Source organism: Cinclus cinclus, chromosome 2 (genome assembly GCF_963662255.1).
Source record: "Cinclus cinclus chromosome 2, bCinCin1.1, whole genome shotgun sequence".
Lineage (NCBI taxonomy): Eukaryota > Metazoa > Chordata > Aves > Passeriformes > Cinclidae > Cinclus > Cinclus cinclus.
Window position 1 is genome coordinate 109212649 of NC_085047.1, and position 17297 is coordinate 109229945.

The 17297-nt window shown below is 42.2% G+C and overlaps 1 protein-coding gene across 1 annotated transcript; it reads right to left on the minus strand.

Annotated features, from left to right (window-relative positions):
• Positions 1 to 11204: 11204 nt before the first annotated feature.
• Positions 11205 to 16414, minus strand: DYNLT3 (dynein light chain Tctex-type 3). The gene is made up of 5 exons (XM_062515172.1): positions 16385 to 16414; positions 15278 to 15319; positions 13344 to 13467; positions 12324 to 12401; positions 11205 to 11281 (listed from the first exon to the last, which is right to left on the minus strand). The coding sequence occupies exons 1-5, from the start codon at positions 16412 to 16414 to the stop codon at positions 11205 to 11207; spliced, it is 351 nt and encodes a 116-aa protein (XP_062371156.1).
• Positions 16415 to 17297: the final 883 nt, after the last annotated feature.

The window sequence follows — 17297 nt, forward strand, 5'->3', positions numbered from 1 at the left end:
ACCACCCCAGTTGCAAAATAGATCTTCCTCTTCAAAGACATGTAAGACTTTCCCTGCTGAGTGGGGATTTCTGCCTTTCAGTTCTCAGATGGTGAGTTTAACTAAATTAGAAATGGGGGGAAAAACCCACCCTAATAAAAAGCTGCCTGTGAAACACAAGGTAATTTTGAAGAAAAAGAAATAATGTTGGGATCTTATTATGGTGCTTGTTCTGAGGATCCTACTCTATATTGGAGTGCTCTTAGCAAGTTAATGTTGACTGATTATATTTTTTCATGTTTCAATGAGTTCCTTGTAAAATTCAGAGACAAGTGTCTGAACACATAGTTATATATGTTCAAAGGAATTTAGGAACACATATTAAGATGCTACAGCTGTAAATGTTGACAGGATCAAGATCTTCGTGCCTTACTGTGTAAAAGAGTGTCAGTTGCACAAGCCAGAGTAGTTACTTGTCACGAACCAGACATTCAGTTTTGCATTTGGTACAGACCTTACCAACCTACTGGTGTCATTTACATTCACCACATACAAACCAGCTCAGATTAACAGCAAAATTAATCACAGTGGAGTGGAAAATTGTTCGAAGACTTACTGAAAGATTACAAATGCTTTCCAGTCCCATTCTGCACCTCTGCTGGGCCCATTCCACCCCTTTCTTTGGGTACTCTTCTGCCTGGCAAACTGATGACTTTTTGTCCAGGGAGCTACCACTGATTTCTTTCTGTCCATTTCTTCTACTAATTGCTGCTGCCCCAGCTTCGCTTGTCCATTCACTTCCTTCCTTCTCCCAGTCTCTGCAAATTTCCTCTAAATCTCCAGCTATCATGGTGTTTTCTCCATGTTTTAAGTGCTTGTGCCCAGTTCAAGTTTAGGGAGAGGCAAGAGTGCTTCACCCCAAGCTCCAACCACTGCAGTGCTCATCTCACAAAATGTAGTCTGCTGCAACCTCCCCTGTCATTACAAAGTGAGTAGCCATCTCTGGATTGCCAAAACAGACTGTTTTGGACCTCCCCATTAAAACTTTCTCCTTCTGCTTAATGATTTTAATCATCAGTTCTAAAATGAAAGAAATTTATGCTCTATTCTAGATGGTCAACATGTGTGAGTCAATTTATCCTGTAAAAAAATCCTTCAATTTGACCTATATTTAATTTTCATTGCTCAGAAATGAGGGACATGGCCGAAAAAAACCCCACCCCACTGTCCCCCCAAAATACTGAGTCACCTTGCAAATAATTAGCATAGCTGAAGGAAGAGAAGTAGGAAGGAAAGGCCAATGAATGGAGAATCGGACCCTCTGTCCCCCTTGGAAGTGACATTTTCTTATTCTGGAAGCAACCTACAAAGCAAAGTGTCCTGCAAGTAACTCTTTAGTTGAATTTGTTTTATACTTGTAGGTCAAGTGGGTTTAAGACCAGTAAATATGCAAATGCCATTCACACTAAGTTTTTTGACCTTTGGACAAACAAATTGCAGAGACGTGTTTGACCAAGTAAGTAAATTTTTGAAGTAAGGTGTGGATGCTTCCTTTGCTGTTTTTGTCTTTTTATATTCCTGTGAGTTAGACTGGACCATGCAAAGGTCTGGGATCTGCACTGTGGCTCTGTAAGATTCTCTTTGAATGATGGAGAGCACTGAGAAAATTCTGGTGGAATTTTCCTGGGTGCAGAAATGCCATAGGGAAGAGCTGGAACAAGGCAACTGCTGTAATCTCCTTGCAGTTAACAGGCCAAAATGCAGCTGGCACTTAGCAGTGCAAAATATCAGGGCATTTTGGCACAGAAATTGTCCAATTTCATACCACACACTCTTTGTCTCTATAGACCACAGAGTTTTCTAACCTGCAATGCCATGGAGCCAGGGCATAAGTGAATATCCCTGCAGGAAGACCCAAGGCTGTACTAGTTCCCATGAACAGTTAATGCAGGCAATTGCTGCTGAGGTTTTATCACCCTCTCTGCTTTTTTCTAATACTTCCCTTTCATCTGAGGCAGACAGTGCTAGCTCAAGCCTCTTTTCAGGTGGTGCATTCACTCCAGCCCTCTGCAATCTTACCCTTGCTCAGACAGCAGAAAGGAAATAATCATCAAAGACTGCAAACCAACTGTGAGAAACAGCTTCTGAAGCAAATTCCCCTGAGGTGACAGAAAAAGAACCCTGCAGATTGTGAGCAGCCATCTTCTGACTCAAAATTACAAAAGTTCCTCTCAACAACTGTTAGCAATTCATGCAATATTCTTTCTCACTGTAACAGGGCTGCAAATGGTTAGGTTAATATGTGGATCACTGGCCCTCACTCTTCTTCTTCTCACATGCATAAATTAAGGACTTGACAGCAAAGACCTGCGGCTACAAGCCCAAGGAAATGATAAAAACAGTGTGTAAAGGACAGCAACACGAATCACAGTGAAATTCTGCTTACAGAGGACTCACTGATGCTCCCAATATTAGCTTGTATTCACAGGAAACCTCTGAAGACTGCAGTCTCTGCCACAGTTGTTGCTGCACCTGGAATGGAGCCATTTCCCTGCATTTCACATCCTCTGAGGCAGGCAGCTGAGTCTGTGTTGCAAACACAGCCAGGGAATCTTGCATCAGTCATTGTTTTTGGTAATTTAATGGATGTCCAATTGCCTGTATTTGCATTAATCTGCCAGATGATCAGCTGGTACCACGGTAAAACCCATCACATTGAATGAACTGACTATCTGGGGACTGCAGTTTTGTTGTGTAGCCTCACATCACTGCCTGAGGCATTCCAGCAGCTTTTGCCCAAGCAAACAGTCTGAACCTCCAAGCTCTCCTAGGTAACCACAGTGATGTGACTGTTGGTCTGAACATTGCAGTACAGAGCAAATACATCAGTATATTTACAGCATTTCCCCCCGTCCCTTGTTTATAGTCTGCAAAAAGACAATATCCTATTAAAGCCCTTTATGGCCTCTGTAAGTGCTTTATGCTGTAAAACCTCCCGTGGTGGGGTGGTTAACTGTGAGAGAGCAGGGTACAGGTGGCAGTGACAGATTAGAGAGGAGATCTTTGTAGTAACATTTGGGGAGAGATCTTGAAGCGAGATGATCACAGAATGTGATGGAAGGGGAATTGGGTTGGAAGGGGAATTGGGTTGGAAGGGGACCTTGAAGATCATCTCATTCCAACCCTCCTGTCATGGTCAGGAACAACTTTCACTGGACCAGGTTGCTCAGAGTCCAGTCCAACCTTGCCTTGAACACTTCCAGGGATGGGGCAGCCACAGCTTCTCTGACAACTACTCCCAGGGTCTTACCACCCTCACAGTAAAGAGTTTCTCCTTTATATCTAGTCTAAACCTACTCTCTGTCATTTTGAACCCCATTCCCTTGTCCTGTCACTCCAGGCTCTTGTTAAGAGTCTTGCTCCATCTTTCTTGTCAGCTCCCTACTGCTCCTGGAAGGTCACTATTAGGTCACCCCAAAGCCTTCTTCTCTCCAGGCTGAACAATCCCAGTTCTCTCAGCCTTTCCTCACAGCAGAAGTGCTCCAATCCCCTGGAGTCCTTGGTGGCCTCCTCTGGGCTCTCCCCAAGGTCCATGTCCTTCCTGGGCTGGAGCCCCCCGTGCTGGACTCAGCACTGCAGGTGTGGTGTCATCAGAGCAGAGCAGAGCACAGAATCCACCCCCTCACCTGCTGCCCACGCTGCTGTTGATACAGCCCAGGATGTGGCTGACATGACAGACGCTGTTTGAGTCTTAGCTTGAGAGACTGGGTAGAAAGAAACAGCATCCCCCAACTATTCACGCTTCATCAAAAAATCTGCATTTCTCAGGCTTAGTCAGAGGGTGATAGATACAGGCAACTGACTACTAGGAAAATGTACCAGACACACTAGCATTTATGCAGCAGAAACCAGCCCCAAAACCAAGAAAATTATGAAAGTCTTCATAGTCACTTTCAAGTCATTTGCAAAGACTAAGCTGTAACCCATTAAGAGGCCACTTCCCCTTTAGGAGTAACAGATGTTTCTTTTTTTTAGGTCATGTCCATAGCCCTTCAATTTCTTTCAAGCTGCTGGGTCTTCCCCTACCAAGGGATGATCACTGTTCATTGCCAGCTAATGGGGACAGCTTTTGCATTTTGTAACTAGGTAAGGAACGGCATCAGCAGAGAAAATACTGGCAGGACAAGCTGGCAAAGAGCCGCTTTACACGCCAAGTAGGTATTTACTCCTGCTGAGGAAAGTGTCTATGGGAAAGGCTGCCCAGGACTTTGCATACCTTGTAAATGTCACACATGCTACAAAGGGAACCTCTCACCTCGTTGTCTTGCTCTCCACCCAACTCAAGAATGCTCTCATCTTTTAAAAAACTAATAGAAACAATTTCTAGCTAATACATCTCTTATAATACATCTAAACTTTCTTCTCCTCCAGCCATACCAGAACAATTATTTCATAATGTTGTTGATTCTCCCATTTTCATCTTAAATTTTCTTCTGACTTCTAGCTCTTTGTGACTCTCAATGGTGTAAGCAAAGTTTCTAAGCAGGGAAGTCCCTACCCCTCAGTTGTTTGGCTCCCAACAGCCAGAACCAACATATTCAGCAATGTCTCCTCAGACACTTTATCTTTGTCCTCATCTTGAGACTACTGTTGGGCTCAAATTCCTTTCTAGGACCTCTGGGTTTGAAGTGCCTGATATTATTTCTTCGTGTTCCTAAGACTTCCTGTATCCATCCACTTCAGTTTTCTCTCCACAATGAAACTGAATGGAGTTGGGACTACAGTTGGGATTTTCTTTTGTGTTTGAATAACATCCAGCATAGCTGGGCGCTGTTCCAAACTTAGTGCTTCTGGATGATCCAGTAATAATAATGTGAGAACTACAATACTACTACTGCTACTGCTGTTCTGGAGAATCAGAAACATACATTCCAGTGGCTACAGTTTGAACAATTGGTTTCCAAGTTAGGCTTATTTGTTTTATCTGTTTTCCTAAAAAAATGAGGAGCTGAGGGAACAAATGGATTACTGAAAAAGAGAGATGCATGTCAGGGTCAGCTCTAGGAGTTGGAGTGTAGAAAATAAGAAGTACATTGGAAGCTCAATTCTTTCTTCAGTTTCTGTTTCAGCTGTTGTTTTTTTTCCTTGCCCCTTCACACTGCCTGTCTGCTTTGTTTTTCTCAGTTTCAAGTTTGGCTTATAAGAGAGAAAGTATTTAGATTGTGCAGTGGGTGAATGAAGGAGGTTGACAATATGTAACACCAACTTAATATTTAATTCAGTGTCAATAGATATCATTACTCTTGTAATGATATTACAAGTTACTCAGTCCTAAGTTTCTTCTCAAGGGAAGGCATTTTAAATAGTAGCAACACTGATATTAAAAGTGTATCATGTGTGTAGTTAAGCATGAGTACAAAAACTTACTTTTCCTGCCTCCAGCAGGAGGTAGCAGCAGTTCAGTAATACCAAACCAGCCCAAATCAGAAGACAGACAGGTGATAGTCACAGCCAGCTCACAGCTGCAGCTGTGGCCCTGACTCTGGAAATCCCAGTGGGAAAAGAAGAAGAACATCTGTGGGGTATCTGCCAACCAGCAGAGACAGGCAATTTGCAGCCTTGTGTTTCCTGGAGGCTGTGACAATTTCACAGAAAACATGGGTTTCAAGAGGAATGGCACAACCACAACTGCTCCTGGCTGTTGTGTAACAAATTTCTGTCACCTGCCATAACTACAACTTCTAAGCCTGCAGCCAGGGCATTTCCTGCTTGGCTCCACACCAGCCACCCTGGCCCACTGCTCTCCTGCTGTAGCTGTCCCTGGAACAGGCAGCAGCAGAGCTGCCTCTTCAGAGAGGTCTAGGTTTGCTTCATGTGGAGCACCCCGTGGAGACCAAACTGGAAAGAATACATTTTCCAGTTTTTGCTCAAACGAAGCCTAAACTTTGCACAGACACACGCCCCTAAGGCAACTGTGTAAGTTGTTTATGATGTCAGAGCAATGCTCCAGAGATGAGCTTGGAAGATCTCAGGTCTGATCCCTAAGCCTCAGCTGATCCAGATATAAACTTTAAATTTAAGCCTCTCAATTCCTTCCTTTCTAAAGCCAGTTTTTGCAAGGTTTTTCCCTACAAAAAAAAATCATTTCAACTACTACTCATAGGACCTGAAATCTGTGCCATGAAAAAGGCAACTATAATTTGCTCACAACATCACCAGACCACCCAGCTACAACTGTGCCTACAATTTAAGATTAAATTCCTGAAACATCTAACTCAGGCATGAACACTATACAGCTATTACAGCATTAATCTGTGAGGTTCTTACATAGTCATGAATATATTGCAGACTAACAAATTACCTCACCTGAAACCCTGCAGTAGATTTCTTGTGAGATTTGGCCAGACCACTTCCAACAGCTGCTGTAGAAGCCCAAACAAGAAAAAAAAAAAAGCCCCCAGAGTTATTGACAGAGGTTGGATGAAGTCATGACTGCTTGGAGCAGAGTGCTGTGAGCACCAGTAAAGGCAGCCACAAACTTGCTGTTACCTCACCCTCTCATTTCTGCTGGCTAATATCTAAACGCTGAATTGTATTATCTCTGTTTGGATATTTGTTTGCAGGAACACTGTTGTAGTCCTTGTCTTGATACCTAGACATTGGCAAAGTAGAAATAAGCGACAAGAGATGAAATTTGATATGAAAAATATTGTCTCTGACTCAAAATTGTTAGGAATATGGATAAATAAAAAGGGATGAACACATTTAGAAATATATATATATGTGTGCACATGTATGAAAGTTCCATAGAAAAATCATATTACTTTTTGTCAAATAAGGACTTAATTTCATTCATCCTATTTCGCCCAACCTCTAATTTCACGCAGCTAGTCATGAATAAACACATAAATAATGTGTACTTCAAAAATTGCACTACAAAATCCTAGAGCAGGGAATGCTTGATTTCCTCCTAAGGTGATTACACATGGGTGGATGTTCTGCAGTTAGGATGATAATATTTCATACTCTAGGAGGTGCTGTGCAGAAATTATTTTAATTACATCCAGCATAGGCCTGTGAGGAGGAGAACCTGCTGACTAGAAAGAAGTTTCAATGTGTTGCAGATGAGCCAGGGATTTTGATGGCTTTGGTTCTGAACTCTGTCATCTTCATGCTGTGAAGCCTCATAAGCATAGATCACAAATTCTCTTATTAATTTACCAATATAGTAAAACTGTGAAATTTTAAAATGTTAGTGTCACTACAAAACTTGCCTTTTCTTCTTTTTTTGCATCAAGTACTTGTGCTCTGTGACCCCAGTAGCTCCTTTGAATGAGGGTAAGTTCCTGACACACCATAATGACCAGGGAGGGGTTTCTGTGACTCTTATTCCCCTCTTTGAGTCATTTTACATCAGAGGTTGGATGGGAGTTTCAGAGGTGTCTACAGCTATCACTCTAGCACAACCCTGTTTTTTTTTAGAAAACTTTTATGCAACAAATAAAGCTGCTGCCACATATGTTTCCTGTGTCTGAGAACAGATGCTTGGTGGTACATGGAAGCTAAAATCTCCAGTTACTCAGTGGTGATTTAGATTCATTGAAATAGAAAAATCTCCCTCGGGGGAGCATGTGGTGTTTGGCTGCAGCTTTCTTTGAGGAAGGGGGAGAGAGAAACTATTCCATACATGACCAGTGTTCAGACCCCTTACCTGGCATAGACACAGCAGGCAGAGCAGTTCACAGGCAACACAGTAGAGATGTGACTGCACAGCTTTGGAGCCTTGGTACAGCTGGTTTTATTGCTGCATTTACAGGATAGTGCCTCTGAGCTGATACTCCCCGAGAGACAAACTGGGGCTGGATTTGAGCTGGGAAGGCCCTGCAGCACACAGACAGAACTTCCTGACTCAGGATACTCTAATGGGAGCGTAGACTGGCTCTGTGCTTTTATCAACACCATGACTGTGCTAAAAAATCCCTCTCCAAACTGAATGGGAACAAAATGTCCTGGTCAGACCACACAGGAGGCAGCAAGGCACATCCCAATGATCAGCTAAGAACCGCTCATTACAGGAGCTGCTCTCTGTATTAGAACAAACTCTGTCTGTCTCTATACGGCAGCCACTCTACTGGTGCATACAGGCTCCCAGGAACCAAGTTTCTTTTATGATGTGTTTAAAATATCAGTGTGCTGACATTCACATACAACTCCACATGCTCTAGCTGCAAGCTGGGATTTCAGTGGCTTCTGTGAGTGCTTCAGATGGCATGAATCTGAGCTGAACACACCAGACTTTGTACTGGAGGCACAGATCGAGTGTAATGGGATCACAGCCATCAGAAAGGTAATGAGTTACTGGCAGACACCCAGCAGGCAATAAGAAGGAAAGTCACAAATCTGCTCCCTTTCACTTTCACACTTCTCTGTTTACATTAACAAAAGCTGCCTGGGAAGAACAGCAGGTGTCTTTCATCATGAAATCACACATGGGAACACACAGCTCCCTATACAGGGGGATGTACCTTAATACAAACCCTTCTGTCCCATTAGTAAGATCTCTATGGTTTACCAGAGCTCATACCCCTGATTGCCATAACAAGGAAAATATGTATTGATACAGAAACGCTGTGGGCTTTCATAGTCTGCAATTCATAGATTTATCCTTGAAATGAACTACTCAGAAAAGCAGATAATATTCAGCATTCGTTGGGAGAGTTAAAAACAGCTCTGTGTTCACACAGAGGATGGGGAAAAGAAAGATGAGAAATAAGTTCAATTTACTAGGACATGATGCAGAATGAAAATACTTTTCCCAGAGTTTCATAATAATCCTTCTGCAGTAAAAAAGCTTAAACTTGCACCATGAAGATTTACAATAAGGGAAAGGTGTGAGAAATAGAAGTGTAAGAAATAGAGGTGTAAGAAATTAGGCCAAGCCTGGAGCAGGACTTCTACCAGATCATGTATCTAAAATGCATCTTCAATGTATTTCCCAAGTTCTCACACTTGTAGACAAATGAAGGGAAGTAAGAGGACTATTTTTCTCAGTTACTTTTTATATTGATCAAGAACACAAAGCAAAAATATAACTAAGGCAAAACTTTATTTTTTTAAAATTTTTTTTTGTAGAAAGAAAAATGAAACAGTCATATAATTAAGCAGTATTTTCTAGGGTTCTTCTGCTGGAGGACCTTCACCAAGCCTCATTAAACTGACAGTCTTACTCAGTGCACCTGCTTTTCAAGTAAAGCAAAAATACCAAATGAGATTACAAGTAGCTATGTAGAATATTTCTTCTGATCATTGCACCTCAATATCTGTGACAGGGGCATAAACAGCACCACTGTTTTTACTCACCCACTTCTTTAACCATACTGATCACACCAAACCTTTTTCCAGTTGCTGTCCCATATATTTTTTCACATTGCACAATCCCAAATATGAGTGAAAACAATGTATTTTTGTCAGTTCCACAATTTGGTTCTTGGATGCTGGAACCTAATTCAGAAATTTCTATCCTAACCCAAATAATGCTTAATTATTAATCTCCATTTGAAGGTCAGTACAACGTATACACACACACATTTGCACACAACACTTGCCTTTGGCAAATGCAGTATTACAGTATTAATTTTACTTGCACTTCGGTAAAAGCAGAATTTTATTTGCCTGCAAAGCAAGATATTTTGAACAGTATTGTAAACTACACATACACAGGGCTCCTTCTGTAGTGTCACACCAGCTATATGTATACACAGTTTAAGCAGTAAAATATTCTTTAGCTTGCACTTTGCACAGGACACTTGTTTCATACCCTAATAGTCAGTTATCTGAAAAACAACCCAAACTACACAAAACTGCATAAGAGTGCTTTAATATTAATTTCTCAAAATTCAAAACAGCCCTACAGTACTGTTAGGCTGTTACAAGTCTCTTTCAAAGACATACAGTATAAACAAAAAATTCCATCCTTGAGCAGCATCTGAGAAAACAACTTAATGCAGCTGCCACTTAGTGGCAGCAATCATTTAGGCATTTTTGGTATTGATACATCTCTTTATCATGTAATTTGTGCATTTATCAACAAAAATGTAGGCCCCAATACAGCAAATACTTGCAGGTGTGCAAATGCTTTTCTTCCACATGGAATATTTCAAGTTAACATTCATCAGATGAGCAAAATTAAGAACTTGCATAAATCTTTTAAGGAGGGGAATTCTTAGTGCTGAACTGCTTTATTTCACAGGACAAAGATCCAATTCTAGACTTGAGAGAATGTAGGAAAACTCTTATAAAGAACAGATATGTTACTTTGATAAATGCTTTCGAAGATAACAAGAGCCTCTAGAAATGTGTGTGCCTTCCCACTTTAATCCTGCTTGGATTATGGGTGCAGTTATATTGCCCCAGCTCCTGGCCACTGCATGAGGAATCAATAAAGTGCTTGTCACAAATTCTGTAATCATGGAATAAAAGCAGATTTAAGTACCTTCAGAATGTTTTCAGATTTATAAATGATGAATTAAAGGCTGGTGTCATATCCCCAGCACGTTTCCCTGAACTGCTAACTAATATTATGCTCTTCATTTGAAGACAAATTAGAATTCTGCTAGGACTGGGTATATTTCATCTCTGTCCCAGCCAAGTCCTGCTGTGCCTCCAGGGGAAAAGCTTACCTGGATTTAGTGTCCATGTAAACATTCATGCTTGACCAAAAAGTGATGCTCATGTAATTTCACAAGCACCAGCATTCCAAGGGAGAGTTTGCTTTGTTTAATCAAGCATGGAGAGCCAGCATTGTTTACAGTATATCCACTCTGAATTAAGTTCACAATTTTTTCCCAAAGGCACCATAATCTTGAGGTCTTGCTTGCCCTTTGACATTTCCTTTGATGTGTTTTGTTCCTCTGGAATAAAATATCTTTGATATTAGCTTTGACATAAATTCTACTGAGCTTTGTGGCAACTTCTCATTAACATACTTCTAAACATTTAAATTACTAAAATTTTCTCTTCAGATAGACATATATATATATTAAATTTATTTTGCTAGCTTTCAGATAACTAATCTATGAGAACTGTCTTAGACTGTATGCTCTCTGTAGAGAACTTCTGTATGCTATTCATACAGAAACAAATAATAGTTTGAAATATTTCACCATATGTTAGGATGATTTATTTTTTAAAGGCTTCGGTGTTGCTTCTATTTCTCTTCCAGTCAGCTACAGGATAATAGCAACAGCAAACACATTGACAATGCAGTTCATGGTTCGATTTTCCCATCTCACTGTGCAGGTTCCTGGAAGAGATTATTACAAAATTAAAACAGAATTCCATTTTCTTTACTATAGTCACTTTATTGAAGAGTAAATTATGCCAGATTTGTATGAATATTTAAGTTGTAATTTAAGGGAAATAGTTGTATGTCAGCCTGACTATAAAAAAACTAAAATTCTTAAAACATTAACTTATACATTGTTTGCTGCCTAATGTGAGCCTTGTAAGCTTAAGACAGTTAACAGGAAAACACCATTCCAGTATCTTTCTTTAAAAGCTGGACTTGCAAAAATCCTTGAAATTCCCATACTGAAATTGGCATGACAATCAGACAAGAAATCAAAAAAGGGACTGGATCACATATATTGCAGTGTATTTACCTTCTGTTGTGTCAATGCCTTACAAGCAAAAGAAACATAAAGATTAAACTGTGTTTACTTAATTTTATACTATGATTTCTTTTTAAGCTTGGTTGACATTTTGAGGCTCTCTCTGTTTCAAACTTAAACCTTGGCACCCTTTTTTAGAAGAAAGACCTTTCTGAATCTGTGACAGACAAATTATTTTAATATTGTTTCCCTGTGATATTCTCAACCTGTGAAAAAATCGATTTGGAACTAATTTTGAAGCAATACAATGCATCCAAAGCCTGGCTGACAGTTACGCAGCTGAAACACACACTGTAAGTCGATTTCTATTTTTTGCTAAGTTCTTTTCTCCTCCAAAGTAGCTGTTCCCTCACAGCAGGCAAATATTTTTAGGGCTACCCACGTGTATTCACTTGAGCAACACTTTCTGCCTCTTTAGCTGAGAGGATTAAATGTTTTGACTCTTGTTTCAGAATGAAATGTTTTTCTATTCCTGCTTCTCATAATTCAGAAAGCAAATGCTCTTAATGCTGGCACTCACTGATAACATTTTCCCTGGGACTGTACACAAGCACCTCATCCTCAAAATTACTGCTTCCACAGCCATTCCCAAAAATATTCAACCCAACTACTACAACTGAGCAAGAAGTAGCATTTCTCTTATTACAAGTTTTCTGTTTGGATGGGGAAACTTACCATCAGTTGTGGTATCCCAGAAGCATGAGCTTGCTGTGTGGAGACCAGCTCCACTCCTTTGCATCACCGCACAGGTAACTGCAAGATACAGTCATAAAACCAGGGAATTAAAGCAGAGGAGGTGAATCATTCAGCATTTACAAACTTGAGACTGTATTACATTTTCAAAGGGTTGGCAGGTGGCATTCAGCTAAGACAAAACCTTTTTTTGACAATGCCTTTGACCCCCATATTTTCCTCAAGAACTTGTTACTCATTTCCTGATTATTTTTACTCACATGAAGACAATGGCTTGAACAAAGCACTGGCTAATAAGATTATGGTTTTTATCTTTTAAACTACTTAGATATGGCTTATGGCCCTCAGAATGGGATTGCAGGTACTCTCCTCACAGATACAGCAGAAGTCACACTTGATGAGAGTTGTTTCCCAAAATTACTTGCTGACCCCTCTCTGAAACCACACTCCAGAAAACGTGCAGCTTTTCTAGACTGACCTGCAATGGTCATAAAACCACTGACAACCTGAGTCCAACACTTTCAAAACAAAACAGAGTGCAAACACTTGGTATTACATCAACACTCCACAAAAGGACCAAAACAGCTTAAACTTTCATTTTTACCTTTTTCCTTCCACAGGTATACACATAAATATAATGGGACATGACTCTACATATAGGACTAAAGTCCTTCAGATGTTTCTATTTAGAGAAGGATTATTCTGATTGGAAAATTTTATTAAAGATAGCAATTTTTTCCTGAACTGATATTAAAAGGTTGATATAATTGTCTTTGGGTTGCTTAGCAATCAGGAAAAACATGTAACATGTAATCTGTGTTAAGTGTCAGCAGCATGCTCAGCCCAGGCAAAACTGCCACAGCTTTATCACAGGTATTACTAAAAATCTGTGTAACAGAAGAGTTCAGGTACCTGCTCCGTTTTCTTTATAGCATTCCCCTGAACTTTCAGCAATTATTTATTATGACTGCCTGTGCTACAAGTACAGCTGCTTGTACTTACCAATGTACTTATAGGTTTTCCCAAGTTTCACCAGATGGGTCAGTGACTGTTCTACTATAGCAGCAGTCCACTGGTTGACTTTGTTGTGATTATAATCTGCCTTGCCTAAAACACTTTCTATGCACTAGAACAGAGGGAAAATATAGTTACAGTAAGCACACTTCTAAATGTAGAATTATGAAATGCTTTGCATAGTCTGAGGGATCTTTTTCTGGCAGTTAAGTTACTTTAAATCACTCAAGCTCATTAGGTATCAGCTACTGAATGGGAAGTAAAATTATCCTTCTTGGATATTAATTTTTGGTACATATTTACCACAACATTACAAGTATAAAAATGAGGCTCTGACTAAAAATTTCTTGCAGAAAAGGCCTTTGCCATATGCTTTGGATACCAAGTGAATGGATCTATTTACCAGTGAAGATCCTAAGACATCCCACAGCTCCTAATGCCTGCCAGCTCCAGTTTCAGAAGCTGCTGTAATGGGGATAGCACTACTCAAATCAATAATATAATATTGGACTGACCAACTTTTCAGAGCACATAAACAAGATTCCAAAACCTTCAGAAATAGAGTGACTACAGTGAAATGCACATCCCTGCTTAAAAGATGGGGAAGATACTCAAGGGTCATATCTTGCAGCATAAGAAACACCTAAACTGCTTGAAAACTGCACGTTCTCCCACTGCTACAGATTGGCCACCACTTGCTTAAACTTAAAATGATTGAACAAAAACCCTTCTCTCAAACTGTAACTCTTAAATTGCATTCTCTGCTCCTTAGAAATTCAAAAATATGTGCTGACGGATACTTCTTAAAGTTGAGGAATTTGCTTAAGAAACACACACGTGGGAAAACATAAGAGAAATAAAACTCTTCTTCTCTGATCCAGTAAGATGTATCCCGTGCACTAATCCCCCACTAACAGGCTTGTAAGAGACCTGCGTCCCAGATTTTGAAAAGCCCAGTTAATTCTGACCATGCTGCACAAAGCTAGCAAAAGGAGGCAGTGGCAACAGTCACAAAACACAACAGAAGACAGGAGAGGGAGAAGACCCTTCAGGGATTTTGGTCCTTCCAGAGATGTACCCAGCGTTGGAGCTCCTTGGCCCTGGTTAAACTTCCAATCAGAGGCAGAAAGGCTTGGCTGTACTCCCAGAGTCTGGAGACTGTGTCACACCGTATTTGGCTTTACAAGGCAGGGACAGTTACATAAAGGGCTGAATTGTTGTTTATCCAACATCCAAGAGCTTTCTGCTGTATACTGGAGCAGCTTCAAAAAGTGCAGGTGGGAAAAGACCTACAGAGCCCCTTCAGAAACCCCTGTCTCAAAACACTATTTCCCTGCAAAACCCGGGAGCATCTGTGAGCCACAGGCTTCCCATTAATCACTTCCTAGTTACTAGGTATTTAATTTAGACTATCAGGCTACTCACTTTCACCCTGTTCTTTCTCTGTAAAAAATGTATTTTAAAAGCTAGAACAAGGAGTTCATAGAGTGCAACCTCCCACACATGCCAAGGCTAACTTCCAAGTCTGGTAACATTGCCCAAGGCCTTGTCAAGTTTTAAAAATCTCTAAGGATGGAGATTCCACAAGCTGTCCCTGCAACCTCTTCAGTGATTAGCTTCTTTCTAACTGGATAAAGGAGAAAAAATAAATTGGAGTGAATTTCCCTTGCAGCTTTTGACTGTCACCTTAACTCTTTCCAATGTAAAGCAAATCTGGCTCCCCTCTCATCTACCTTCTCTTCTTTAGGTAGTTGAAGACAGCAATTAGATGAAGCTTAAAGCAGCTCCAAGTTAAATTCTGTCTTTATATAAATACTAATTCTATATAATTTTATATTTATCTGGGACGGTCAAGGAAAATAACTACTGTGCAAGGTATGGTGAAGAATTTCTTTGAAATACAGCTGTTAGCTAAAACCTACCTCCTTAACTATGTTGTGGGCCTCATCAGCATTGAAGATCATCTGCAATAGAAGTGAATTATTATTATTTCTGTCAGAAAAGTAAACAAATTATAGTTTTACTCTACAGAACATGTAATGATTAGGCCTTGTGTCTGGTTATTTGCATTGTAGTCTGTTAGTATAATTTTAAAATCTTATTTTCTTTCCCTCAGCTCCATACATTTGTTATTCAGTACTGCTTTTCTAGTGATGTTTGAGTGCAGCCAAAGAGCTCAGACCTCAGTGAACTCTGAAACAGGTTCACTTTACATTTTCTGTAAAGATTAAATTCCACCAAGTCTGTGCTTGTAACAGGAATATTCTCCAGGAAAAATTAAACAACAATTTTTTTCCTCTGGGTCTTAATCTGTGTTTTCACTGTAGTCACTAACTAGCTAACCCACAGGTTACATCTTGCTTCCCAAGGGCAACACACGGTTTTGCAAACCTAGTATCTGAAAGACTGCTTTGCACAGTCATTATCTTACCCAAATACTCTTCGCGAGCACGGAAAGAGCTTGCAGGTTTTATTTTCTCCTATTTTGTACTCCTTCCTGTTCAGGGGCACTTGGCTTGGCTCACAAAGGCACCACGGCACATTCCCTTGTGCCACAAGCCTCTTCACAGCCATGAATTACAAACACTCGGGCAGGGGCAGAAACCTCAAGGGCATTAATGTTTAAGTTGCTTGGAGCTTGGCTTGATATTTAAATGAAAACTGGCGGTCAGAGCCCTGAAGCGGGGCCCGGGGAGAGATCGCCTCCTCCGCTCCAACGGGCGGGACCAGCGGGCGCCGCTGACCGAGCCCGGCACTTCCTGGGGTTTTCCCACGGAAATGGGGCTTTATCCCAGGAAAAACGGCCGCGATCTGACAGCTCCAGCGGCAGCACCCCGTGCCTTCCCGGAGGGAACATCCGTACGTCCATCCCGCAGCCCCGGGCAGGCCGGCGGCTCCGCGGCCTCGGCCCCTCTGGGCAGCAGCGCTCGGGCTCGGGCCCGGCCCGCTCCGGCCGGCACCGCTCGGGCCCGGCCCCTCGGGCGGGCGGAGGGCCCCGGGCACAGCGCCGGGCGAGGCGGCGGCCCTACCTCATCGTTGTGGGGGTGAAACTCCTCCATGGCACCGGCGCGGGCGGCGACGGTTCCGGCACTGGCAGCAGCGGCGAGTCCTGCGCGGCTCCGCCTCCGTCTCCGCCGGGCGGGCAGGGCCGAGCCGGGCCGGGCCGGGCAGGGCCGGGCGGGGCTCCCTCCGAGGGCCGGGCTCCCTCCGAGGGCCGGGCTCGCCCTGCCCAGCCGAGAAGGGAAGGAGTGGAAAGGTTCCCGGAACGGCGCAACAAGGACCGGGACAGGTTGGAGCGAGTCCAGATGTGGCCACCAAATTGATCAGAGGGATGGAGGAAAGGATGAGAGAATTGGGATTGTTCAGCCTGGAGAAGGCTTTGGGGTGACCCAATTGTGGCCTTCCAGTGCTTGAAGGGTGCCTAGAGGAAAGATGGGGCAAAACTAGTTACAGAGAAAGGACGAATTACTTCAAACTGAGGGTGTAGGTCAACATTAGATATTAGGGAAAAATTCTTTACTGTGTGATTGGCGAGGCACCGGCACAGGTTGCCCAGAGAAGCTGTGGATGCCTTATTAAGGCCAGGCTGGATGGGGCTCCGAACGACTTGGGCGAGTGGAAGGTGCCCTTGGCCACGGCAGGGGGGTTGGAACAAGATAATGTTTGTGTCCCTTCCAACCCAGATCATTCTATGATTGTGTGACTCTGAGCCGGTTCCTCTGCTGGGCACAAGGGAGGGCAGGGCAGCCTCAGCATTGCTGGACAGCCCGGCACAGTCCCCCCAAAGAGCGGAGAATTGTTCTCTGCTCTGTTGTTGCTGTTGGGAAGTCCTTTGCTGGATATACAAAGCTATCCCGGGAGCTGTAGTGCCCTGGGGCCCGGGGTCCAAGCCCTGGCTGCCGCTGATGTACCCGGATAGGGAGTTCCGCAAGGAACAGCCTC

Coding starts and splice junctions, on each gene's coding strand:
- DYNLT3 (XM_062515172.1), bottom strand. CDS start 16,414: ATGGAGGAGTTTCACCCCCACAACGATGAG. Junction 12,402..13,343: donor GAAAACCTATAAGTACATTG/GTAAGTACAAGC, acceptor TGTATCTTGCAG/TTACCTGTGCGGTGATGCAA. Junction 11,282..12,323: donor CTGGGATACCACAACTGATG/GTAAGTTTCCCC, acceptor AATCTCTTCCAG/GAACCTGCACAGTGAGATGG.